The 26,451-nt window shown below is 40.5% G+C and overlaps 5 protein-coding genes across 11 annotated transcripts in view; 2 read left to right on the top strand and 3 right to left on the bottom strand.

The window, feature by feature from the left end:
- The window catches only part of cyfip1 (cytoplasmic FMR1 interacting protein 1), a 33,371-nt gene extending 25,797 nt beyond the window's left edge, over positions 1–7,574 (top strand). The window contains exons 24-31 of the mRNA XM_008407624.2: positions 4,338–4,481; positions 4,566–4,656; positions 4,765–4,895; positions 4,978–5,050; positions 5,862–5,956; positions 6,079–6,317; positions 6,415–6,562; positions 6,940–7,574. Coding sequence (XP_008405846.1) covers positions 4,338–4,481; positions 4,566–4,656; positions 4,765–4,895; positions 4,978–5,050; positions 5,862–5,956; positions 6,079–6,317; positions 6,415–6,562; positions 6,940–7,104 — 1,086 coding nt within the window. The 3' untranslated portion in view covers positions 7,105–7,574. The remainder of the gene's footprint in view (positions 1–4,337; positions 4,482–4,565; positions 4,657–4,764; positions 4,896–4,977; positions 5,051–5,861; positions 5,957–6,078; positions 6,318–6,414; positions 6,563–6,939) is intronic.
- Positions 522–3,484, bottom strand: fndc9 (fibronectin type III domain containing 9). The gene is made up of 2 exons (XM_008407623.2): positions 2,696–3,484; positions 522–1,619 (listed from the first exon to the last, which is right to left on the bottom strand). The coding sequence occupies exon 2, from the start codon at positions 1,544–1,546 to the stop codon at positions 941–943; it is 606 nt and encodes a 201-aa protein (XP_008405845.1). The 5' UTR covers positions 1,547–1,619; positions 2,696–3,484; the 3' UTR covers positions 522–940.
- A 1,438-nt stretch (positions 7,575–9,012) lies between the features above and the next one.
- On the bottom strand, positions 9,013–13,866 carry nipa2 (NIPA magnesium transporter 2). Of its 3 annotated transcripts, none has more exons than XM_008407628.2 (6): positions 13,668–13,866; positions 12,839–13,060; positions 11,236–11,292; positions 10,896–10,986; positions 10,513–10,673; positions 9,013–9,689 (listed from the first exon to the last, which is right to left on the bottom strand). In XM_008407628.2, exons 2-6 carry the CDS (start codon positions 12,975–12,977, stop codon positions 9,034–9,036), a joined length of 1,104 nt encoding a protein of 367 aa, XP_008405850.1. In that variant the 5' UTR covers positions 12,978–13,060; positions 13,668–13,866; the 3' UTR covers positions 9,013–9,033. The 3 variants fall into 3 exon arrangements, with proteins under 3 accessions (XP_008405850.1, XP_008405848.1, XP_008405847.1); XM_008407626.2 differs by having other exon boundaries at positions 13,677–13,865; XM_008407625.2 differs by lacking the exon at positions 13,668–13,866 and adding an exon at positions 13,163–13,570.
- A 1,525-nt stretch (positions 13,867–15,391) lies between these two features.
- On the bottom strand, positions 15,392–18,708 carry nipa1 (NIPA magnesium transporter 1). Of its 2 annotated transcripts, none has more exons than XM_008407629.2 (5): positions 18,576–18,708; positions 18,398–18,478; positions 18,239–18,329; positions 17,577–17,734; positions 15,392–16,826 (listed from the first exon to the last, which is right to left on the bottom strand). In XM_008407629.2, the coding sequence occupies exons 1-5, from the start codon at positions 18,697–18,699 to the stop codon at positions 16,318–16,320; spliced, it is 963 nt and encodes a 320-aa protein (XP_008405851.1). In that variant the 5' UTR covers positions 18,700–18,708; the 3' UTR covers positions 15,392–16,317. The 2 variants fall into 2 exon arrangements, with proteins under 2 accessions (XP_008405851.1, XP_008405852.1); XM_008407630.2 differs by having other exon boundaries at positions 18,398–18,445.
- Positions 18,709–19,404: 696 nt separating this feature from the next.
- herc2 (HECT and RLD domain containing E3 ubiquitin protein ligase 2) overlaps positions 19,405–26,451 on the top strand; it is a 61,689-nt gene continuing 54,642 nt past the window's right edge. For 2 of the 4 annotated variants that reach the window (XM_017304348.1, XM_017304347.1), the window contains exons 1-4: positions 19,668–19,913; positions 22,352–22,460; positions 25,099–25,192; positions 25,292–25,423. In XM_017304348.1, the coding sequence (XP_017159837.1) occupies positions 19,906–19,913; positions 22,352–22,460; positions 25,099–25,192; positions 25,292–25,423 (343 nt within the window). In that variant the 5' untranslated portion in view covers positions 19,668–19,905. Of the gene's footprint in view, positions 19,508–19,667; positions 19,914–22,351; positions 22,461–23,562; positions 23,839–25,098; positions 25,193–25,291; positions 25,424–26,451 lie in introns of those variants that run through there. The other 2 variants (XM_017304349.1, XM_017304350.1) reach the window with 2 other exon arrangements.

Raw genomic sequence — 26,451 nt, 5'->3', positions numbered from 1 at the left:
TTTAATAACAAGAACATAGTTATAATAGCAGAATAAAGACACAATTTTACCTGAAAAATGTCTTAAAATAATAAAAAAACTATTTTTAGTAATGCAAAAAAAAAAAAAACTTGGACTAATAATTTATTTTTTTGTATGTTGGAGTTTTCCTAATATTACAACTTAATTCTGGTAATAACTTTATTCTTGCATTATTCTGACTTTATTGTTATATAACTTTATTCTTGTATTGCTACAACTGTATTCTTGTAGCATTTACTTTATTTTTGTTAAAAAAGTAAAAATCTTTGCCTGACTCATATTTTGCTGTGTAGTTGACCTGAATTCAAAGTCCAGATAAATAAAAGCTGTAAGACATGTTTGTCAAACAAGATGACATCACTGAACTGTAAAAATCTAAAAAGCGCATTTGTGGAAAAAAAAATCCGGATTTTCCAAATATTACATTTGCAAAAGCTAAATATTTGATTGATCAATTAAATTGATTTATTGCCCAGCCCTAATAAAATCCCTACAGAAAATAAAGGGAAGGAAACTTTATTCAAGGAAACATTGTGCTGAGTTTTATGTCTCTTATGTCTTGTGCAAAATGTTTAGCAAAAACGCCTCTCTGCAAAAAATAAATAAATAAATAAAATATTGGTCTAAAAGGTTAAAGCTGAAAAGCCCTTCAGTGGGAATGGGTGATTGGTCCCATTCCCACTGCTGCCGTCAATGCAACTTATATATCAGCTTGTATGTTTAAGTTAACTTACTTAAAATGATTCAAACTGTCTTGTTATGAATGGTTGCTATGACGATATCCCTGTAAGCACAAATAGGATTTTCATTGAGCGGGTAAAACGTTCGGTGATAATTCATTCGGGGTCGGCGGGGGGCGCGGAACAATACCGTGGTGACCTCAATCCGCTCGATTAATGCCGGCTCTCTGTCAGCCGGCTCAGCCCTCATGCTCCGGGGTAATTACATGGCCGCCCGGCTGTGCCAGCATCAGCGACGTCTGCATGGCGGCGGCCCGCTTGATGCTCTCCTCGCTGCTGCTGCTCCTGGCCTGGAACAGATGTCCCGAACTGGACATGTCCCGGCGGGCGGAGGACGTCACCACGGGGCGGCTCTCGGCGGCGCGGCCCGGCAGGGAGCACATGTTGTGGAGGCAGCCCCACAGCAGGACGCCGGCAATGACCAGCAGCAGCAGGCAGCAGGTCAGCCACACGCCCACCGCCACCTCCCAGCCCGCCCGGTCGTGGCCCTCGCTGCTCTCGCTCGGCGTGCTGAACACCTGGCACTGCTCCCGGACGGGGTCGGCGGCCTGGCACGTCACGCACAGGAAGTAGGCGGTCTGGGGCAGCAGGTTGCCCAGGTAGGTGGCGGTCTGGCTGACAGGGATGCGCTCCTCGTGCTTGAAGCTCTTGCGCTTGTAGCCCATGATGAGGCTGTTCCAGTTGGGGTCGTACATGACGCTGTAGAAGGTGTCCAGGCAGGCGGGGGAAGCGGGCCACGTCACCCTGGCCGAGGTGGACGAGATGTTGTAGACCGTGACCACCATGACGACAGGAAGAAAAGCTTCCTGTTTGGTTTCGCTTTATTTTCCAGATGCAGGCTCACAGCATTAAGTCAAACTGTAAAAGAGGCGACGGAAGTACAGAGTAAGAAATGCTAAACACTCATTAAATACAATAAAAAAAAACTCCTAAAGAAACTGATGGTGATTGGTCCCATTCCCACTGCTGCAGTCAATGCAACTTATATACAGCTTGTCTGTCTATGATCCAAAACTGCATCTTAAAGTGGAGGCATGAAACCACATCTATGCCATTTTTCCATTATGCTGCCTCCATTAAACCTTATTTGGTTTTTGTTGTAGTTTTTGGATTTTAAAAAATCACCACGGTAACTCAATGCCACCAGAAGTAAATGATGCAAATCTCTCATCCGAGCCACTCATTTTAATGTATATTTCAACCAATTGATTTTCATCTGTTGCTAAAACAGGCTTCAATTATTGAGCCTAATGAAGGCTCATTTATTTTTTCTATCTTTAAATAACCGTTTAAAAAAAATAAATAGTGCAAAAAACCTATAGGAGCGACAGAGTACTGTATGATGGATTATCTGTGAACCGCTGAGAGGCAGATGAAGATGTGTGCAGATGTTCACTAAATTACATAATACAGGATTGTTAGTGGAGAGGCTTATCTTTACTCTGTCACCTGTTATGTGAAAGGAAAGGTGATGATCTGTCAGCCGAAACCATCGTTAGAAAAAAAAAGAAAAAAAAACGCGCTTTGGGTTTTAGTAGATTGACATGATTTAAAGTTTAAATGTTCTGCACTTCCATTTTTTTAATGCAACAACTAGAGTAAATAAATGATTACACTGATTTTACTTTAATTCTTCATTAACTTTAGGCTTTATTTTCACATTTTCCTCAATTGTTCCTCTTTTACTAATCTCTAACCCTGGCTAGGTGTTTTTAGTCATTTAGTAATTAGAACTTGTAAGTTTAAAGGCAGCCATGTTTAAAACCTTCAACTTGGTAAATCAAAAACATGCATTCACAGGCAACTTTCCTTCTCCATCAGATTAACATTTATCGACTTTCTGTTGCGTGTGCTGCCACAAGATCTGATCTCCACAGCAACCAAAGTTATTTTGAGACAATTCACAGCATAACGTGGATAAAATTCAAGCCTACCATGAAAACACTCCGCTGTGTGACGGTCCTCCCAGTGTGTTGAGCGTCGCTGCTGGTGTTCGCTCACCTCTTCCATTATAACGAGACAGAGACGCTCGATGCAGAGTCCTGCTCCGAGGGACAGAAGCACAGATCAGAGCGTCTTTATCTCAGATTCTGCAACACTAGAGGGAGTGTTACCGGATTAGAGCAAACGCAGGAGAGGGAGCTAAAATCTCCTGTTTGGGATGAAAAAAGTGCATTTTCTCCCATCTGTGGGTCAGTCATAGGTCATACTCTCTACAGGGATTGTTTTCTGTTTCTTTTCTTTTTTTGCTAGCTCCTCTGTCGACATTGTGGCGATGAAGATCTTTAATTTCCTGTTGACCAGGCATGTGGTGCGTGTCGTATCTGGAATATTAAGTGGTGAGATGAAATGTGCTGCAGCCACTTCATCCATCTGTCCAGCTGCTTCTTCCCACAGTGCAACAACCATTGCTGACCATGCTGTTATGGAGCCTGGTGTTCACATTTGTAGTTTTTAAAAAGCTGGTTTAAATGTTTGATGAAGTTGATTAAATTAAAATCTGTTTCTTTGCCGTGTTGTGATCTGTCGACCTCCAACACGCTTTTATTTTTAGCCTCAGAAGTCAGAACTTAATACAGTTGCAAGTTAGAAACCCGGAAGTAGTGATGATAATCAGATAATTTAATGAAGAGCTGTTGCATTTAGCTTTATTTAGTTAAAGATGCTAAACATTTTGTCTTTGTTTTGGTATTTTCTTCTTTTTTTTCATTTTGTTTTGTAAGTTTTTCATTATTTCTTTTTATATTACTTATTTTGTCTTCTTTCATATTTTTCTGGGAACTCAGATTTTTTTATTGTTTTTTTACAGTGTGAATTTTTCATTTTGTGACCAACTAAACTTTATTTGATCAACTTTCACAGGCAAAACCATGACATATAAATGATTCTTGTATAAAATTGGTTTTGTTAGTATTTTTGGGATTTTTCTGACAAAAATTTTGAATTCTCTTTTTTTTAAATGTAGGTTAGAATTGCAAATATTGTTTAAATTACTATTTATTTATTTATTTATTTATTTTTAGATATTTGCTCTTAGGACATGAAAAACACTGTATTGTTCCTTAATCGAACATGGCATCTGGAAATATTTTAGGATGTATATTCAAAATTATGGACTATAAAGGATTTTTCAGTTTTGTGCATTAAACCTGACCTTTGACCTTTGGGGTGGCATACAAGAAGCTGGCACCCTTTAATAACTAAAAATAGTTAGTTTTAGGTTTTCTTTTTTTATGCTTCCATCGTTTTTAGCTTATTTTGTTGATTATATTTATCTTTGAACCTTTTGAATTCGATTTGCTGTGAACAGAAGTAGAAGACACTCCAACTCTTATAAGCCAGTTTGTCTGTGGGGCTATAAGTATTTTATATACTGACATTCAGAGCATTTTGACACATAAAATGAAGTGTTTGTGAAATATTTTCGAACTTGTATTTGAAAAAGTCCTTAAACAGATCAGATGTGGCTGAGTTTGAAATGATTTGCATGACAAATGACTTTTACATTAAAATAATTAAAAAGCAGAAGGTTTTTCTTAATCATCACCTGTCTTTTGTGTATTTGTGTGTGTGCAGACCCTGAACCTGGCGTACAGCAGCACATTCACCACCTATAGGAACTTTCTGGGCCCTCCACACATTAAGGTCATGTGCAGACTACTGGGCTACCAGGGCATCGCCGTGGTGATGGAGGAGCTGCTTAAGGTCGTCAAAAGTCTGGTGAGTGTAATCTAGAAGACTATGGATGGAGCTTCTGTCATTTGTCTTTTCTCCATCATCATCATGCTCTGTTCCGTCATTCAGCTCCAGGGAACCATCTTGCAGTACGTGAAGACGCTGATGGAGGTCATGCCCAAGATTTGCAGACTTCCACGCCACGAGTACGGCTCCCCTGGTAGGTGGCAGCGCACTGAATCTTAGAAGAGAGCATCATATCTCAATTCAGCATATAACCCAAATGTTACAGATTATTAAGCACAGATGCCTTGTGTTTTTGTTCCAGGCATCCTGGAGTTCTTCCACCACCAGCTGAAGGACATTGTGGAGTATGCCGAGCTCAAGACGGTGTGCTTCCAGAACCTGAGAGAGGTGGGCAACGCCCTCCTGTTCTGCCTGCTGAGTGAGCAGAGTCTGGTACGGATCGGCCCGCGTCGGGATGCAGCTCCGACTCTCTGCTCTGCAGCCAGCTGACGTTTTTCATGTCCGTGTCTTACAGTCTCAGGAAGAAGTGTGCGACTTGCTGCATGCTGCGCCTTTCCAGAACATCCTGCCGCGGGTGCATGTCAAAGGTAAGCACATTAACATCAAGACACAGTTAGTATTCATACTGCAAAGCAGAAAAAAAACAAAAACAGTATTTCAGATATACATATATGTTTTGTCTACACTAATCTGACTATTCTACATTTCTATCTCTGGATATACTTTTTTAAACTTGCCCTGATATACACATCTTTTTGAATTGAGTTCCTCTCCTAAATTATTCCCTCCCCTTCTCACTCCAAGCAGTTTCTATTATTTTATATGGAAGTAACTAATGTCATTCCAAGAAATTTTATTTTAGTCCTTCTGTTTACATTTACATTACCTTTTGTTACTTTTCAAAAATTAAAAACGTTGAAACAGAAAAGATTTGTCACCTGCACACGGCACCAAATCAATATCGCTGATACCATTGTTAACGTACATTAAAAACAACATTTTGGGCATTAGGATATGTAATATTTTTTGAATTTGGATTTTCCTTTCAAAATAATACCCTGGAATAAATACATTTAAGATTCTCTGAATCAATATATATCTGATGTTGTAGAGTTACTAATAACAGTCCAATTATGTTTTTCTTTGTTTTTGTGCTGCAAAATTGCATTATTTTTAGATAACTCTTGTTTATTTAAAAAAAACCCTGCTGACTTTAAAAAAAGATGTTTTACATAAGTCATCTTCTCCATAAGACAGGCTCCAAAGATTGGAGGTCACTTACTACAGATGACTATCAGAAATCAAATCAAAATAGTACCGATAAAATGTTTCTAAATCTTCCTGCACCAGTCAAATAAGTAGTACCAACCCATTCTTTGTGTTCTCCTTGCTGTTCAGATGGGGAACGCCTGGATGCCAAGATGAAGCGTTTGGAAGCTAAATACACGGCGCTGCACATGGTTCCTCTGATCGAGCGCCTCGGAACACCGCAGGTAGAATCAGGCTAAACGTTTCCGTGGTTGCAGAGTCGACATCGCAGCATCGTTGATTGTGCTTTTTGAAATCCTGCCAGAGTGACCTTATGACCAGAAAACTATCGCTCCCTTTCCTTCAGCAAATAGCCATCGCGCGTGAGGGCGACCTCCTGACCAAAGAGCGGCTGTGCTGCGGCTTGTCCATGTTCGAAGTCATCCTGACGCGCGTGCGGGGCTTTTTGGACGACGCCATCTGGCGTGGCCCGTTGCCCAGCAACGGCGTGATGCACGTGGACGAATGCGTGGAGTTTCACCGCCTGTGGAGCGCCATGCAGTTCGTCTACTGCATCCCCGTGGGAGCCCACGAGTTCACAGTGGAGTGAGTGCAGGATCTCTTCCTGTCAAACACAAAGCAAGCCGCTAAAGTCAACGTGTTTATCTGAAACGTGCGTCCGCTTCCTGCTCCCTTCCTCCAGGCAGTGCTTCGGAGACGGCCTCCACTGGGCGGGCTGCATGATCATCGCCCTGCTGGGACAGCAAAGACGATTCGACATACTCGACTTCAGCTATCACCTGCTCAAGGTGCAGAAACACGACGGCAAGGACGAGATCATCAAGAACGTGGTGAGCTGGAGAGCGGATCAGTAACACAACCCGCAATGCACAAATGAATTTTAGTACCGATTTCCGGTCATTTATTTTGTTACACTCATTCTCCATTTACTTCTGCTTTACTTTGACTAATGACTTAATAAATTGCAGATACTTCACATTTCTATCTCCATCTTTAGCAAACATGAGTAATTATGAGGGAAATCAGAACTATTTATTACCCCCATTGACTGTCTTCAAATAAAATATGCTGCAACTCACATCGCTGATTCATCATGACAAATGAGCATGTAGGAAGGCACCATGGGAAATCACTAGTTTGTCCTAAACGTAGGTGTGTATTGATGTTAAACATATGTTAACGTGGGGCGTATCTGTGTTTCCTTCAGCCTCTAAAGAAGATGGTGGACAGAATCCGCAAATTCCAGGTCCTGAACGACGAGATCTTTGCCATCCTGAATAAATACATGAAGTCTGGAGATGGAGAGAACATGCCGGTGGAACACGTCCGCTGCTTCCAGCCACCAATCCACCAGTCGCTCGCCAGCAGCTGAGGCGCTGCTGCTCCTCCACTCGTACTTTGGGTCCGCTTGTGGGTTCCAAACACCGTCAGCATTCTCCTCTGTTTTCCTTTGGCCTTCAGTAGCTAAGGACCATTAACTGCGATAAGGGGCCACTGTTTGAACGTTTTGATTTTTGTTTTTGTATTCACTTGTGCCTTATAAGAATAGATACCGACCTTTTTTGAAAGAACTATTCTTTTGTACTTGCAGGTAGCTGTAGTTCAGGGAGGGAAATTAGTTTTATGAGTATTTAAGGGTTTGCTGTGGTGGAACATTAAAAGGGTGAACCTATTTTTGAGAAAGAAAAAAAATGGTCATTTTGTACTGTCTACATGCATGCTCAAACATTTTAAAGATTAATGAGAAATAACCCTCATCCTTATTATGTTAAGCAAATTATTCACTGTGCCTTGTTTGAAATCTTTTAATCATTTTAATTCAATAAATATGTAACAAATCTGTTTTTTGTCAAGAGGTTTTTTTTTTATGTAAAAAGTTTCCCCACCTACCTCCAGATAAGACTCCAAACATAAATTACTTTGAAGTATCACAAAAAAACGTCAATTATAGTGACGTTTTTGTCAAAATGTCATTGTCAGCAGGTCCTCAAACCAGAATATATTAGCTTTATATTTTTGATTCATAGAAAGAAGGTCAGTGTGTGAAAATCCATGTACATATAACAAAGCATTTCTTTAGAAAATATTTACAGAGCTACAGAGGAATGCAGGTCAGTTAAAGCCAGGGTAGGTGACTTTTATAAATGTTTTTGTTTTGCATATTTATTAAAACCATCACAGTCGTGACAATATAGCATTACAGATAATCTGAAAAATAAAATGGAGCTCCTCTGCCTTCTATAACTAACTACTGACTTACACAGCTCAGTGGTCCAATCAGAGCCAGAGGGAGGCCCTTATCGCTGTTATGCTACAGCTTTCTGTCGTCAGCAAAACTTGTCATAAATGCTAAGGCTAGTTAGCATAGCCTCAGCTGACAGATTTTCCTCGAATGGCAAGTTGTTTCTCCACCATTAGCGCATTTAGCAGCAGCGTGTTACGGCAGTATGATTTTTTTTGCTTGCTCTATTATTTTATCGGCTGCACGCTTACATAACCATAACCACAACAGATCAACACCCTTAACAAGGGTACAGAATAACGCATGACTTAAAGCAGAGCTTGCGCTCCATTATTTGCCCCGGTGTCACACATAAAAGGGCAATATGTATTTACCAACCATATAATGTCATTTAGAGCTCAATAAACTATGTTAACTTGAGTTCTATAAAAACGCTACATGTGTACCACTTAAAATAAATTGTATTTCCCAATTTAACGCCTTGAAATTGGGCCTCTTTCTCTTTAAAAACACCTGCTCTGTATGAAACCCCGCCTTCAGGAAGTCATCACAACATGGCTCCTCTATTATCCCTAACTTTTTTTTTTTTTTTTTTTTTTTAAACAGCGTGACAACAGCGTTCTCAAACATGCATAAGAGTCAAGGCAACACTTCAGGTGTACTTTTTCATGAGGGAATAACTTTATAACATGATGTAAAGTTCAAAGGTCGTTTCTGACTGGGAGTAGTGCATTCCTTCAGAGGGCAGCAGTAGCACTAATATGAAGTGGAGGAGCTCGATGTATTCACAGATTATCTGTGTCATACTGCGTGGACCTGGTGACAGTTTTAACCAATATGTTAAAAAAACTTTTTCTTATAAGTTACTTACCCCCAACTATAACCAAATATGACAGTCTGAGTAAATTAAGGCAAATTAAAACAAATACAATCTACTGGTCCATCCGTGTCCCCCTTCCTCCGCTCACAGTTGATTGTCTCATTATTTTAGAAGCTATCGGCACCAACGCAATGGTTGAGTCTGAAGACGAAAAAAAAAACAAAAAAAAAAAACATTTATTAAACATCTAAAGAGGAAGTCATTGCTCCGTTCCTCCTGGAGATGCTGTCGAAAGGCAAACCCCTGTCCTCCATGTCCTCTGAGGACTCGTCCTGCAGCAGTTCATAGTTGGTGTGCGCGGCCGAGCCGTTGGCCGCCGGGGCGCCGCCGCGTTCCTCCTTCCTGATGGACACGGCCAGCGTCGCCAGGCTGACGCTGATGTCTTTGAAGGCGTGCAGCAGGAAGATGCCCACGATGATGGTGAGGAAGCCGCTGAGGGTGCCGATCACGTCGCCGGCGCCCATGTGCTCCCACTCTTTGAAGAGGATGGCGGAGCAGGTGAGCACGGACGTGGTGAAGAACACGTAGTAGATGGGCGTCACCAGCGAGGTGTTGAAGATGTCCAGGGCCTTGTTCAGGTAGTTGATCTGCGTGCTCACACAGCCCACCAGGCCCAGGAGGAGGATCCAGGCCAGGGGGTTCTTAAACACGTTGACGCCGGCGATGCCCTCCTTGATGGCGATGCCCAGTCCTTTGACGCAGGACACGGAGAGCGCCCCGATCACGGAGCAGATGGTGATGTAAACCAGGATGTTGGTCTGACCGTGGCGTGGGGAGACCACAAAGATGAAGATGAGAGCCACAATGATGACAAGAGTGGCGAAGAACAAAAACCCTTAAAAAAAATGTAAAAATACAATGAGGAACAATCTTTTTAAATAGTATTCAAACCACAAACATGAATGTATTTTATGTGCTAGAACAGGCAAGTTTCTCAAAGATTCTTTTTTTATACGTTCATATGTTAACCTCATATGTCAAGAGGTCTTCTTCTTAATCTTTTACATTCTGGGGTTTTTTTCTGAGGCAAAAATTTGACTTTCACTCAGCCGCAGGTTGGTACCGCAACCTGCAGCTCCGGTGCCACTCTTTACAGCTTCCACAATGGCTCTTGTTAACTTCTGACTAATAATTAAGAAAAAAACAGTTGGTGTTTTTAAATAAAGATATAGCAACAAATGCAAGAATTTTTTTTCCCTGCAGTATTTGCACTGAATCTCCAGAAAGAAAACATATGACACCAACAGTATCAGTGATATGTTTTTGATAGGTTGGAATCTGTGCTTTTTTAATAAAAAAAAAAAACAACCTCTTGTGTTCTTTACTTTAAATCCTAAACAAAAGAAATAAAACACAGCTTTAAAAACAAACAAAAAAAATCCTAAAGTAGATATTTTGTCTAAAATATTGTCTTTTTTTTTTTTTTCAAAAGCATATGTGGCATTTGTGGCTCTAAACCAGTTTTTTTATTTTTTTTTTTGATGTCTTGAGAGCAAAAATGTCTCTTTACATTGCAAGTCTCGCTGTCCCCTGTGCCAGATCAGCAAAAGAGTATTGCATGTGTGAGGCTGTCGAGCAGAAAGTTGTGGAAAGCTTTAAGGCAGCATTAAAGCTCTTGTGTGTGACAGCGCCGTTTTATTCCGCTGAGTCATCCCTACCTGGGTCGACCAGCTTCTTGGCCATGGCCTCCAGGCTGTCGATCTCCTCCTCCTTCGGCGCATGAATGACCATGGTGGTGGAGCCGAGGATGCTCAGCAGGCAGCCCAGCTTCCCGTGCAGGTTTAACCGCTCAGTCAGGAAATATGAGGACAGCACAGCACTGCAACACAAAAAACAACCAATACCCGTCATGGAAAGTTTAAACCTAGGATTGCACATGTTTGGAAACAAACATACAAGGTTCCACACTATGTGTTACTTGAGTTCATTTACTCAAGAACGTACTGAAAAACAAGAAAGAGCTATTTGTTCCAGTTTCAGCCGCACGATGTTTTTTGATAAAACGTTTCGGTGTCGAGAGCACGTGATGAGGCGTCTGTACCTGACGAGCACGCTGAGGGCTCCCAGGGGCGTGACCAGGGTGGCAGGGGCAAAAGCATATGCTGCGAAGTTGGCTGCTTCCCCAGCACCCACTGGAAAAAACCGACCAAAATACCAAAACGTTAGCATGCAGTCAGAGCATGTCACAATAGAGCCAGACGTGGGGAAACAACGCAATACTGTCTGAGGTTTGCCACACTGCAACAAAACTGAGCACCAACACACTGACTGACCCATGTCACTGAAGCCAATCTGCTGAAATATTTTTTTAAATATATATAGCGCTACAGATTTGGAAATGTGATCAAAACCATTACAATAACACAAAGCTTATCACTTACTTGACAGTAAACCAGCCCACCACAACCATTCTTTAAGATACGCATGACCGCCCTGCCCTGTAAAACAGAGAAAACTGGTTTTATTACTGCTTAGCATATCAATAAATAAGAGAGGAGTGAATCAAGAAGCAACCTCACATCTAAGAAGAACTGAGTAAAAGAAAATCAACATAAGGAGGCATCAGAGAAGTTTCCTCCCCCCCCCAAAACCACCTATTTGAACAGCGGCCATTTTGCTTGATCCTTTGCACTTTGTGTGATTTGTGCAAGTTTCCCAAAATAGAAGACTTAAATTCTTACATATTAGATTATTACTAGACTGGGTTTCAATTTGCTAGACAAGACAGGTCACACTGGACCAGCCTGGCCTTTCAAAATAAAGCTTACAGATCCCATCATTAAAAAAGGGGATAGAGTCTTATAAGTCATATCAGGAGTCGGCAACCTTTACAATCTAAAGAGCCATTTCAGCCCTCACTCCAGTCCATCTAAATAAAACTTTAGAGATGCAAATGTTACATTACATTACTTTTATTTTTTTCTGGGTTTTAAAATACACAAAAACATAAAAACTCTGGAAAACGTGAGGATTGAGCCATTTTTCTTGTATGGGATTTTGATATTTGGGGAATATCTGAAATAAAAATTACTACTTATACTTTTAACGTCATTCTATTGTAAAAAAAAAAAAACCCAAAAAAACCACAATGCAATTATTTCCATACATATACATCAACTCCTAAAACCTGGATTTATTACATCTTTATTAAAAAATCAATTGGTTCTTTAGCATTTTTAGTCAAATTTATTATTATTATTAAACCTTGGAAGGCCTAAAGAAACACTCAGAGCTCTATGTTCGGATGTCTGCATTAGATCGCCAATTTTCTTAAAATAAGGCGTAGAAATACTCTTCCAAATAAAAGCCTCAATGTTTCATTGAGACATTATTGCAAAAGTAGGTTCCATAAAACTAGAGTGACTAAACCAGTAATTAAGATTATGTTTGGATCCTAAGTTCTTCAGGGACCTGGACAAAAAAAAAAAGACAGAATCAAGATGATCCTCACACTAAAAGCGTTGCTCTTTTGTAGGTTTGACTATAAAGAACGTTGTTTAAAATTCATATTAGTTCATTTATGTTACACAAATGCTGTTAGACACTGCAAACCATTAAAATATCATCCAGTCTTCATTACACTTGCTGTCTAAAGTGCATTATCGAAACAAACCAAAGGAAGAATCTTCAGATCTGAGGAAAAGGTCAAGTGAGCTATTGATATTAATGATTACCAGGAGTTGAAAAGACTCTGTGACACACACACACACACACACGCACACACACACACACACACACACACACACACACACACACACACACACACACACGCGCACACACACACGAACATACCCTGCTCCAGGGAGCTGGTTTAAACACGCCTGTAAAACACAGGGCAGGGATTAGCGAGTTTCCTGACTGGTCCGACTTCTGGTTTGGCTGTCAGCGATGCACATCAGCAGCAGGGAGTGCCTTAAGGGCAAGCTGACAAATTCAATCAGATATGTTGTGATCTGGGTGTTACAGAGAGAAAGCGGCCGGTACCTGCCCGCATCGATCCCTTCTTAGCCAGCCTCAGAAGACCTTTCTTCTTCAGGATGAAGCTTCCACCGATGAAGATGCTGGAGCTGATGGCCAAAGCCAGGCCGATGTAGAAATCGTACTTCCCCCGGTCCTGACCCATGGTGATCCTGGATGTGTTGGAGTGATTTTTCACATCTACCACCAAGCAGGGAAGATGCTCACCAAAGGAGCAGCTCTGGCAACCTGGATGGGGGGAGGGGGAGTGGGGTAGTTGAAAGAGCACAATAAGAAACAACAACACAGTTTCCTCACACTTCACGTCCATCCCTTACAGCGGGAACCTACCGGCGGCACAGGACACATTACACAGCGGAAAACCATAACCTGACGCGTTGAAGAAATCCATTTAGGGCGCAGCGCGTTAAAGAACATGTAGTCCCCTCTGCTGCCTTATCCCATACAAAGACATGAGAGACTGAGCATATCCAACCGGTTGTCTGAGTGTTGTGCCGCCACAGACACAAAGCCTTGTGAAACTCGGTCAGCTGCTATGTAAATTAACTTATTTCAGGAGTTTGGAATCAGGAAGTGGCATTCCTCTAATGGGAATGTTAGGTGCACCTTGATAGGAAGCTGAGGAACCTCGGGTTATAATTAAGGCTCTATTACCAACCAATAAGCTGCTTCGGCAGTTGCTCTGACGCGCCTAACCTATAATTTGACTCAGCTACAAATAAGTGGATACAGCGAGCTGAACACGTTAGCTGAACACCATTAGCATCACAGCACTCCTAGCTAAGCCACAGGAGTCATTGTTAGCGACAAGCAGCGCAGTTTGATAAGTCCCCACCTTAATTACCTGCTCAAGGGCGGCTGTATTTCCCCCCCTCTGAAACAAGCGAACAGTGACTGGCCAGCCTGCGTCTCGGCTCTGCTTTGGACGGTCACATTCTGTTTCCTCCTTCTTCAACCAGGTACCGATAGCGGCCACTGGAGGACTGCCGCACCACGAGCTTCTTCTTCTCCTTATCAGGGCAGAGCGGAGACCGTTGAACTGTGTGCCCTCCGCAGGCTGAAACCCAGTACCACAGAGATCACTTACAGACGGACAGGGAACACAACACCGACTCCACTGGGTTCTACATTACAACTAAATGACAGAATCAGTGTAAAAGCAACTTAAACGCTTTAACACCTTAGGAGAAGGCAAAGAAACGAAGAGGCGGCTCAAACGAACACGAGGCCATAAAGAGAATATGTACACTGCTCAAATAAATAAAGGGAACACTTAAACAACACAATATAACTCCAAGTAAATCAAACTTCTGTGAAATCAAACTGTCCACTTAGGAAGCAACACTGATTGACAACGGGGACCCTCATCGGGTCAGTCAGTGTTGCTTCCTAAGTGGACAGTTTGACTTCACAGAAGTTTGATTTACTTGGAGTTATATTGTGTTGTTTAAGTGTTCCCTTTGTTTTTTTTAGCAGTATATTTTATGGCTGCTATAAAGGTTGGTGTTATGCAAAATCGACTTTTTTTGAGATTTATATTTAAAGAAATATGACGTACATATCATACATGACATTATGTCATATAATAATGGCATTCCCTCATCAAAATCATACAAACATACTCCCCCAAAATAATCAGTTCAAAACTTTATAATTAAATACAAGTTATCTGGATGTGTTACGACGACTCTGACGAGGCCTGGAGGGAAAAATCAACCTGTCACTCTCAGATGCTGGTATGTTCAAATTGAGCTTTTTGATCACAACAGCAACAACTGACTTAAAAGTTATGTTTTCGAACCTACAATGGTGGAATCATGCTGAGGATCTGTTGTGCTGCTAGGAGAATCAGTGCACCAGTAGTTGAGGTATGTGTACAGTATTTTTCATTGTATGCATAATTATAACCAGAGGGATCCAGAGTTAACATTTAGAAAGATGAAAAGTTGTTTGCTGTGAGAACATTCCACCCTGGAAAGAGGAATGTTCAAATGAATCAGTAAATGTTGTAACTTCATATGTAGAAATCCAATTGACACTGTAACAAGAAAATCCCACAGGAGAAAGCTTTTCAATTAATTTATTACATGTAAAATCAATAAAGATTACAAAAAAAACCATTGTAATAAAATTAAATAAAAGTGTAAACCATCAGCTTTAAAAATCCCTTCATCTGACTGAAACGATACAGTTGCTCTTCATCTTTTATGCAACACCGGTGCTCAAGAATCATCAGCTGAAATGACTCTGAATAATTCAAAAGGCACAGTTCAAGTCCAAGGGTAGGTAATGCCTTAAGTACCCTGTGGGGAAACCCTGTAGATGAACCAAAGCAGAGTGATTTCTTTAGATACGACTAATGCAGGCACTTTGATAGTAATTTGGAATGAACTGACAGATAAAGTTAGAATAACAGCGAGAATAATGGCTTATGTTTTATAATAGAAAAACTAGGAGTCAATAACAGAATACCAATTCTGCTATTTAGTATTAAAAGGAGCTTTTAATACTAAATATTAAAACTAAATATTCATTGAGTTAGAGGGGTAGTATTAAAAGGAGCTTTTAATACTAAATATTAGTATTTAGACCGACTTATGTTAAGTGGAAGGAAAATGACACATGATTTTCAAACCTTTTTTTAAGCAAAAAATATGGCTGTTGCCAGATAACCAAAGAATGTGTGAGTTAGTTGATGCCACCGGCCCAGCTTAGCTAGACTGAGAGAGGTTGAGCGGCTAAAGCCTTTCCTCGGCCTACATCCCCCAGAATGCTGTGTTCTGGATCAGAATTCAGTGACATTATTGAAAATTCTATTAAAAGACGTATTATGTATTGATATTGATCACATTGTATATATATTGTTATTGGTCTATTGTCCAGCTCTATTTCGCTTGTAAATATCAAACGATTGACAATTTGCCAAAACGAAGGAAATTTGAGCCGATTTCTCAGTGCACCCCTACAAGAGACCCGTATGGGTTTCATAAAAAGGCACAACCCTTTGATTTTTATTTGTGTAAATAGCCACACCCTTAGTAAAACAAGGCAGTGGCACCATCATGATTCATTGAGTTAGAGGGGTGGAGAGTATGTCACGTGTGATCATAAAACATCTTTTTTCCTCTTCCGCATGCTGCATTACTCTACATTGGTCTAGCCGATAAAATGCATAGAAGTTTGTGGTTGTGCTCTATTAAAAAGTAATAAAATTCTAGTTACATCACCACTTCTGCAAGGCACCGTATAAAGTCCCTACACTTCCGTATTCCTGTACAGAACGCCATTTTGCTCCCTAACAAATCCCACCCGCTGTCCGTTAAAATGCTCACAATGTAATCAATGCTTTCCTCCTCACACTTATGTGGTCAAAGGTCACGGCTGACTGTTTCATCTCACAGCTTTGGTCATTTAAAGGGGAGGTAGTGCAGAGCAACAGAGTCTGTGTCCTGCAAAAACAAAAAAAAAAAAGCACCATAGCACAATTAGTCTGTCTTTTTCCCTTCCTTTTTCTCCTTCCAGGTAATCACAGCTTCCTGGGAGATTCGAAGGAGTATCACTCCCACGCACACCGTTGTCAGGCCGCAGAGCATGGCGAAGCTGTCGGTGACCGTGAGTCCCATCCACTCCTTGAACAGAAGGGCAGAAGCGAAAATCACGGTGGACGTGAACGTCACGTAGTATATCGCTTCAAATATGTTGGAGCTGTAGCACTCCAAGGCCTTATTGATGAAGAAGAACTGGATCAGTATGCTGACCGCCAGCGCCCCCAGCAGGCCAAGGAAGAGAGCCACGGTGCCGACGCTTGACTGTCCTTCGCCGAACACATCAGGAGCCACCAGGCCGAGTCCTTTGCTGCTTGGGACGGTGAAGCTTCCCAGAAGCGAACATATGGCGACGTACACCATGATGTTGGACGTCCCGTGAGCTGGAGCGACCCACACGATCAGGGCGACCAGGGTCAGCACCACAAGCAGGATGTAGGTTACAAACACTGCAGGAGAAAAGAGTAGATGATTAGTGACAGGGAACGCCATGTTTCATTAAACAGTGTTAGTAAGAGTGAAAAAGAGAAATGTATGACAGCATTATAGATTGAAAAAAGAGGATTACATTTTTGCCAAACACTAAGAAATTTTTAGACTGAACTCAGTTTCTTTTTCTAGAAAAGACAAGAAAGTTTCTCAGATCCAAAAGTCAAACATTTGGAAGAAAACGTTTTGACTTTTCTAAAGTCAGAATTTTGGGATTAATCTCAGAAATTTAAGAAAAACCTTTGAGATTTTTGAGTTTCAAAATCTCTGACTTTTGAAACTTCAAAATTTCTGAGGTTTTTTTTTTTTCAAAAAGATTTTTAAGATTGACCTCAAAATGTAAAGCAAATTTTCAACTTTTCAAACTCCGAAATTTCCCAAGTGATTTTCTAGGCAATTTCTAATATAAATTAAAAAATTTAAGGTTTATTTTTTCTTCAAATTTTTGACTTTTCAAAATCAAAAATACTCTATTTGACCCCAAAGGGTAATTAAATGTTCTAAATCATCTTAATTGAAATTCCTAAAAGAGTTATTATAGATGGTGATGGTTGTTGGCAGGAGAGATCTCCTCCTTTTCCATTTTCAAGCGCAGACATTTTTTTGTTCTTTCTAGAAATTTTTTTTTTGCTTTTTGGCAGAAATGTATTCCCTTTGTCTTGTTCTATCTACAGTGGCCCCAGTAAGTAACCAGGTGTAGAAATTGTCACCTGGATCTGACAGTCCGTCTTCAAGCTCCTGCCTGGACGTTGCCACCGCTTTAGGGGCATGAATGATGAGCACGACGGAGCCGCAGCAGCAGATGATGCAGCCGAGCTTCCCCAGGACGTTTAGACGCTCCTCCAGGATCCAAGAAGCCAGGACTGCTCTGCATCCCAAGAGAACATTATTACAAACACAGAGTCCAAGTGGTCTTGCAAAGGCCTTTCCATCAATTCCAGTTTTTCACATTGATAGATGTAAAGGCGGACACATGATAACAGATAACCTGTTTTGTTTTGCTAATAGACAGAACTGGTCAATAAGGCAGAAGAAACATTATTTCTTCTATGACATCATGCAAAAACATCGCATGATAACTTGCGATACTATCGTGATGAAAATACTTATGACGATAACTATTTATTTCTTCTTTTTTTAGGAAACTGTATGCAGTTATGGCCCCACAAACACAAATAGTGCTCTTAATAAATATTCCCGTTTGGAATGTGCTACTTTTGAACACCAATCACATATTCAGTGTGACACAAACTGCACACAGTAACTGCATTTTCACATTTTCAGCTGCCCTGTGCCCTCTGAGGAAACCCATCACCACAGTATGATGCTGCCACCACCAATTTGGCCAGCATCACTCATGGCTGATGCTTACCCAAACAGTACTCCAAGGGCCCCTAAAGGTGTAACAATCACAGCAGGGGCCAGGTTATACGCCAGGAAATTCCCAACTTGACCAATGATCACTGAGAAAGCAGACGGGCGTGAGATCACAGGCGTTTGAGGAACAAAACATTCTTAATGTCAGACTCACTGCACAGCGTTCCACTGCACCACACCACATCTGTAAGGTACGAACACCCTGCAAGACATGAATGACCTCTGACTGCGCCGCCTGAGATTGCACAAAACTTTGTAATGCATTTGTTTAGTAGTGTCACCACTTTCACGTATTTTTCCGAGAATATCTATGCTTGCTTCTTGCCCCCTACCTTTGTCACGAGAACGCAGTATTCCCTTTTTCTGAAGCACAAATGTCGAGCCATTAATAAAGCTTGATATTACGGCTATTGCTATCCCCAGCGGAGCTCCAGTCAGCCCTGAGTTATCGGCCATTGCTGTGTGCTTTGAGACCAGGGTTGCCAGATCTGACCGACTGTTTCCAGCCCGAACACAACGTTAAAACACGCTCCACACAAAAAGCAGCGGCTTTTGGTTGTCGCTTTGTATTTTGGACTTAACTCTTGGATCAGGGAGAGACTATTGTTTTTTTTTGTGGTGCTATCATGTCCTTTTAAGTCTTATAAAAGTTGCATTGGGATTTCTGTTTTACAGTGCTGGTGCAGAGTGACATTTGATTAACCATTCACTGATGATGTCATGCTTGGAAGATTTTAGGCATTTCAGAATAGATGAATAATATAAGTGCAAAGCACGGGATTTTATTAAAAAGTTAAAGTTTTTTGCTCTTCTGTCTCACAATGACAACTAGCCCTCATTTTAACAGCCCTCCAAATAGCCTGTTTTTCTCACCCCAACGTGTTCATCAGCCCGATTTCCCAATCTGGCAACACTAATTGAGACATAAAGCGCTTCACTGAGCAACACTGCCACGCAGTGGACAATTTTCCCTCAATCCAGGTCAACTCCACCTCTTCAATGTCCCGCCTCCACTTCAAAAGTGGCGCGTGGTTTATTTTACACCGCTCACCCGCGCGGGCGGGGCAGAAACTGACTGCACACACCCCACATCGGGAGTAGAGGTGAACCAGACCTATCGCATCTAATCTAGCAGTCGGTATACGTAATTGGTTTCCATGCCTCCTTATCTGGTCCAAGACCCGTCAATCAAATCCATTATGAACGTCTTGTTAATGCAGTAAAGCAGCTGAGGGGACCAGAAGAGCTTGACAAGTGACCGCAGGTAATTTATGAATATCTCGTATTGGTTTGCGTTGTCTCGCAAGACTATCCCGAACGCGGTGTTCCGCTTCCTTTTAGCGTCAGGTCTGCAGGGATTCTTGGATGACGGAAGCTAGTTGAGCAAGGGAAAGCTAGCGTTTTGTAAATGTTAGCTGGTTAGCCGGTGAATTGGTTAGCTCCTCCAGTCCCTGACTTGAAGCGTACGCTAGTTAGCGGTGTAGAGCGCCCTACGGCTGCGGTGATGCTGTGTCAGAGGACGGTGTTAGCCGCTGGAGGAGTCTGCTGTCACACTTGCTAGCAAGCGAAAACCACCGTGCCTGTGCTAGCATTCACAGCTTTCCTGTTTTCATGTAGGCTCATAGCTGCATATATTCCTGGCCTTAAATCACGGGGATATTCATGAAGAGGTATGTAGCATAAACAGCTTATAAGTGTCAGTGTTTTTGAGTAAGTTGAAGGTATTATCGCTCATAAGGTTCATACACATGAGGGCTAATGGCTTTGTGTATAGCCATATGTCAGACATAGCAAGTCCATATAATGCTTGTTTGTTTTTTTGCTTATAGCAACGTTTTTAACCCGTGTCAGGTGTCCCTGTATGCATAAATGTCATTGAATACTGACGTGATGCCGTCCATTGTTTTCACAACAAATGATAAATCCTCCCAGTTCTTTACGCCGGTGTGATAATATGTCATGGCCTTTGAGTGTTGGCTCAGGGTTACCAATTCTCACACTTATCCAGTTAAGTTTCACTCCTAATATGGAAAGTGCCTACAGTTAAAAGAAAAACTTTTTTTTCCCCCCACCCAAATTGCTGTTTGTGGAAATATAGTGGTTGTTGGACTATTCTATTTAAAGGTCCTGATGCTTCAGAGAGAACCTGAATATATTGCACATTTTTTTGTTTTGTTTTTCCCCTGTATTAGTATTTTCTAAAGTTGAAGTCATGAGTGTAAGATGTTGGAATACTTTTTACAACTTAATAACAAATCCGATAACTGTGAAGCACATTTGTGATATAAATGTTATAAGAGACTGGAGTTGCTCAATGTATCATATTGCAGTTGTCATTGCACTATCAATTTGTGCAATGTCACAAAAATAACATACTCCTCAGAAGCAATGTTTATTTGGTTATTATATTTCAAGTGTTACCCACTGAAAATCTGCGTGCCAATAATATTTTTGGCCTGCCTTTACCTTCATTTTTTTATTTTTGCAATACTCAGTAATGATTCTGAAAATGCACATTTTCCTAATATTGTTCAACCCTCAACTTTTCTTTTTAATAAACTAGGGATGCACGATATATCGGCATCAACAACTGTATCGGTCGATGTTGGTTATTTTTTAACACATCGGCATAATAAGTAAAACTACTAACAGCTGATGCTTATTTCCATCTTGTTGCTGTTTATGTTTGTGTTTTAGGGAGGGGTTTGGTCATGTGCCTGGTTTATATGACAGTAATGCAGCAGAGGATTGTGGGGGTGTTTTAACTGAAGCAATGTCAGTGGTGTGGTCATTTAGTCATGTCATTCAAATGTATATAATACTGGTTTTTGGCCTTAGATGCAATATTAATATTGGATATCAGCCCTAATTTTCATATCAGACCACCCCTATAATGGATAAAAGTTTCAGGTGCCTTATTACCACTGCTTGATTGAAACACTTGGATACTTGATGATAGTAAAGAGTAGTCAAGTCATTTCTCACCTTTGCCAATTCGTACCCTTGTTCGTAACTACATGCTGCTGTTTCCTCCCACTACTTGTCCTTTTTCTTCTTGTAAAGAAATCGATTTGTTGGGGTGCCGTGGTGAAGCAACCTTCTTAAGGAGGCCTTAGTCCTCGACGCGGCCGTTGAGGTTCGAATCCCGGCCTGGTGACCTTTGCCTCGTCTTCCCTCTCTCTCTCATTTCCTAATATCCTGTCTGTTTCAAATAAAGGCCACTAGAGCCAAAAAAAAACAACAACACGTATGTTCACGCATATTTAAACCTGAGTTTTTTAGTTTAGGTTTATTTGTGTTTAAACGAATCACAAAAGTATGGCCTTTTTTTTTTTTTTTATCTAATGAAATTTTACATGTAGTATTCTTAAAAACTTCAAATTATACCCACTTTGCTTTTCTATTTTTTATTTATTTTATTTTATTTTTTTGGTTCTCTCTCTGTTCCCCAATTTGACCCTCATGACCTCTGATCCAACCAGAATGGACCTCCAGACTTACTGGAACTGCATACTGTGACATTTCCCTAGCGATATACTAGAGGACATGATAGAAATTTACTTTTAAATTGGCACATGTCAAAGTGCCTATGAAAGGTCTCCATGGCGACTGTGAAGTGACACATGTAGTGTATTGAAACATTTCGTGGCGAGCCAACGAACATCGGTTTGTCACGAACAGTCAGTGTCTGATTCCTAGTTGTCTGTGAGGAATCTCTTGATGAAACGTCCTTTAAGATATTTTTATTGAGATCAAACTTCTTCGCCTTCCTTTGAAAACTGGCAGTCCTCTCTGCGTCATCCTCCTGGTGATTAAGGTGTTGTGTCCTCTTTGTCCTTCTGTCCAAAATTATTAATGTTACCAGTGTTAAAGCCAGACGTCGCTGCTTTCCCACCAGCAGACTTCATCAGTAAGCTGCCTAGCTACATCTGAATATTTCAGACTGATGTTGTCCAAACGTCTGTCGGTCGTTATCCAGCTGTTCAGAGGACGCCTCGTACTTTGGGGAAGCGTAGACTCCCAAAGTGAAGAAAGTGGAATAAGCATGCGTATTAAACATGGCATTAATATACGTTTCATGTGTAACGGAGCTCTTCGCATGTTGCAGGTTGGCTGCGTTTGCAGCCGGGAGAGAAGAGGGGAAGATGCCTTCTCCGTCTTTCACCCTGGATGCCCAGCTGAGATTTCATGACAAATGGCTGAAGATAGACTTGCAGGTATGTAACCGTGGCGAGGTGCTGATCGCACAGATCGCCGGACTCGTCTTGAGTGACTTTATCAGCCCCTGGCTGCGCTGTGCCATCTTTAAAATGACCACACAGCCACGTTTGTTTCCCTTAAATCTCATTATTCTGATAAACAATCAGTGGATGATGTCCAGAACGAATTGATTATTACATAAGCAACATGTGATTGATTAGCTCCTGCAGCAGCGCGCTCCTGGCCCGATAGTTTTACTGGTATTCCGGGTTAAGATTTGAGGGGGAAAAAAAGCATTGAGTTAAATTCTGATTTTATTCCAGCAACATAATCTGCTGGTGAAATATTGAATAAATCACAACCTTTTGAAGCAAAATGTTCCAGCGTAGAGATAAACTTCATGTAAGAAATATTATGTGTATGCCTGTGAATCAATTAGTGACATAATAAATTGAAATGAGATTAGTGTGTTTTCTTTTGAAGGGCAATTTTGTTTGTAGAGACTTTATAATCATTTTATTGATGGTTTTGGTTGTGTGTGTTTTTATTTATTGTTTTTGGTTGTTGTGTTTTGTGTATTTAAAATATCTTCCACTTCTAGTGTGAAGTGTTCTTTACAAAATCAAAGTTCATTAGTCTTTGAGAGACTGAACTTTATTGTGCCATGACATTGCTAGAAAATGGTCTCAAAGTGACAATATTATCGGTTATCGCATAATAAACAGTAAACGATAATATCGCTGTCATTTCTGGGACAATTTATTGTCCAGCAAAACTTATTGTGACGGGTTTAATTATCTGTCATTAAATGACTTGTTGCCATGCTGCCTGAAACTCTTATTGTAATTGATTAGGGTGTTGCACAATAAGTTTCTTATAATATTTTCACATAGTCAATTTTAGGTACAATCTGAATTTTGTTTTGTTTATCTGTAAGCCATAATCATCAAATTTGTAAGGATCATAGCAAAAGTGCTACTAGAGATTTTTCTCAAAGCAATTTTTTTACATAGATTTTTTTTTCTTTAACAATTTAATAAGGCCGTGCTTTTCTGTCTGTTGTCATAATAAAAAGTGAGATTCATTTGAAGCAGTTTTGCTCATTTGTTTTTTGACCAGAGTGGCCAATAAGTGCGGATTCCACTTTTGAATAAAACGATCGGAAGGACGACGTGTTTTCCTTTCTTCAGGGCTGTCTTCGCTATACAGACAAGTTTTGGGAATTTGTCTAGTTCAATGTCGACATTTTTGACTTTGGCTGTCAGTCAAATGCAGTGCTGACTCTGACAGCTCATGCAAACCAACACCTAGACTAATCGAGTACCGGAGTCCAAATGTCAGACGGGATTTCTTAAACTCTCCTCAGCTGTTTGTCCACTTGGTTGAATATTGGAGGTACGTAACATTGTGTTCCCTTCACTTAGACTAAATATGGATGTATTTAATCCTCTTGCAAAAGTAACAAAAGGTGACTATTTTAAGACTGTTGAAATTTTGAATATTGCAGAATAAGTTGTTTTCTTTTATTTGTTTAAATAAAACATTGAATATGTTTTATTTTAGGTGCCAGTTTCTGAGGCGCACCAATCAGAATATTGTAGTCAGTTTCTGATTTCTGTAGTTTTAAATGTTTGAGCTGCCAATAATTACTGTAGTTCAGTTTTATTTTTTAAATATTTTCCAGTAATATTTTCATTTCAACTCGCTATGTCATTATTTGCCTTTGGGACAGAATCAGCCTCAGTGTTTGTGTAGCAATACCAGCTTTGACACGCAGTTTTAATATTTAAAATAAGTTCAGAGTTGTGATTTGAAGCAATTTCAAAAGATGGAAAACGTAGATCCTCACGTTAATTGAGATTTCCAAAATGTTGACGACTTTTCTAAGGCTAAACACAATGAAGTACAGAAATCTTTCTGTGATGCATTCAGCCTTTCTGTTACTTATGAAAATTCTTGCTCTCTCTCACCGACTTGTCAGGATAAACTGTTGACCATGAAACTTTTATACCATTTCGACGTTTCTGCCTGGTTTCTCACCAGTCGGGACCAAATGGATAAAAATCATCCGATTCCAGACACGTCCCGTTTCTCGGTTAATCTCCAGTCGTTATGTTGTAACGTCGAGAAATCCTAATTGTGATATAAACATGAATAAATATGATGGTTTTAAAGTTGGCAGTAAATTAAGTAATTTATAATTAAGCCTGTCACAGTAAGCAATCAATTAGCTGCGTCATCAGTTCAAATGAACTTGAAATTGTCCATTCTGATTATTAATATTTTTTCAAGAGTAATATAATTTACAGAAACATCATAATCCATGTTATTTATTGCTTTAATTGTCTGTAGTTTATATTTGTTTACGGTTGTTGTGTTTTATTTTGGATATTTAAAATATGTTCAAGTTCCAGTGTGGTGTGTTTCTTACAAAATTAAAGTTTATTGTCCTTTGAGAGGACAAACCTGCTTTATTATGCCATTAAAAGTATATTGGTGGTAAATGGTCTCCAAATGACATTATTGTTTATTGCAATAATTGCTGTATCAATTTATTGTCCAGGAACATTTGTTTGCGTGGCAGGCCTATTTATATGGTGTTTATTATTTTTTCATATTTAATATATTTTTAAATTGCCTCTTCACCTTTGGTAGCGGGCTTTCTCCGCTGAAGGACTGAGTGAGATGTGGAATGAGATGGTGAAAGATGAAGAAATAACTTTCAATGGGGAAGAATCGGCTCACACAGGTACTGCTCCGTCACGTTAAGGTCAGATTGACTCATGTTTATGTACAAATGCCGTCTGCGTTTGTTTCTTATGATTGTCAATATTTTTGGATATTCTAGAAGATTGCACTGATTGTTTCGGCGGTCAGAAGAAGGATGAGCCCGGCGATAAAGAGAAGAAAGAAGATGAGGAGGCGCCGATGTCTGCTCATCACTCCATCATTGAGACCTGGGATTGGGGGCGGCAGCCAGGTAAAAAGTTTATTTTATTTTATTTTTTTAGCGTTTCCTCTAGGATTTTCTAAAAACTGATTGGTGGGTGTGATATGACACTGCTGATTGGCTTGAACTAAAAATGCATCCTACTTGTCCTTCCTGAGGTTGCCTTTCCTTTTCCCTCCCTCTACTTCAGACTCTTGTCTCTAGTTTTATTTCTCTCCTAAAACCGGCGCAGCGCGCTGTAACCAGCATCGCAGCCAAACAGGCAGGATCTGGTGGTGTTTATTCTTTTATTTATTTATTTTTCAGAACAAAGTAAATTTGAACATTTCATGATATTTAAACTCGTTTCACAAATGCAGGCTGTATTGGTTGCTTTTGTTTTACCGTGGTGGTTTGGGGTGTCCAACTAACTTTCGCTTTGGCCCAAATCTTTATTACTGCAAAGTTTTTGAGAAAAATCTGCAATAAACTCCCAATTATGCATTAGCACAAAATAGTGTGGGGGGATTTGTTGATTTATTTATTTTTTTTGCATGAATTTCCATGATAATTCTCAAGAAACTGGATACATTACATTGATATAATTTGGCAGTAAACGGATAAAAACTGCATTGATTTGATTGATAACATAATATTTAAGAACACTTGGGGTTTAGTCAAGAATCTAGAGGGCCACGTAAAAAGCTATGGCGGGCCAGATTTGGCTCACGGGCCTCGAGTTTGACATGTGATCTAGAGCAAACCCTGGAGTTGGATGATGATGATGGTGACTGCTATTTCCAATCGGTCCCGTTTCCCCGCTGAGCATCTTGTTGTTTTTACGGCTTCCTGATTCCGAATGGGGTAACGGATACCCTGCTGACCACGACTCGTTTCACAACACCTAAATGTCGACCACATCCAGAGCATGGTGGCCGTTTCAACACATCGCTGCTCTGTTTATCTATCCGACTTTGCAGATGAGCGTGTGTTGTGCTGACGCGTCGCTCGTAGAAACTCTGAAATGACAACTTGCACTCTGCCGTTCCGAGGGGTTATTTTTACCCCACAGAGTGTAG

The sequence above is a fragment of the Poecilia reticulata genome, linkage group LG4 (assembly GCF_000633615.1).
Source record: "Poecilia reticulata strain Guanapo linkage group LG4, Guppy_female_1.0+MT, whole genome shotgun sequence".
NCBI classification, from domain to species: domain Eukaryota; kingdom Metazoa; phylum Chordata; class Actinopteri; order Cyprinodontiformes; family Poeciliidae; genus Poecilia; species Poecilia reticulata.
The sequence above is the reverse complement of the archived record's forward strand: the minus strand, read 5'-3'. Positions and strand labels throughout refer to the sequence as shown.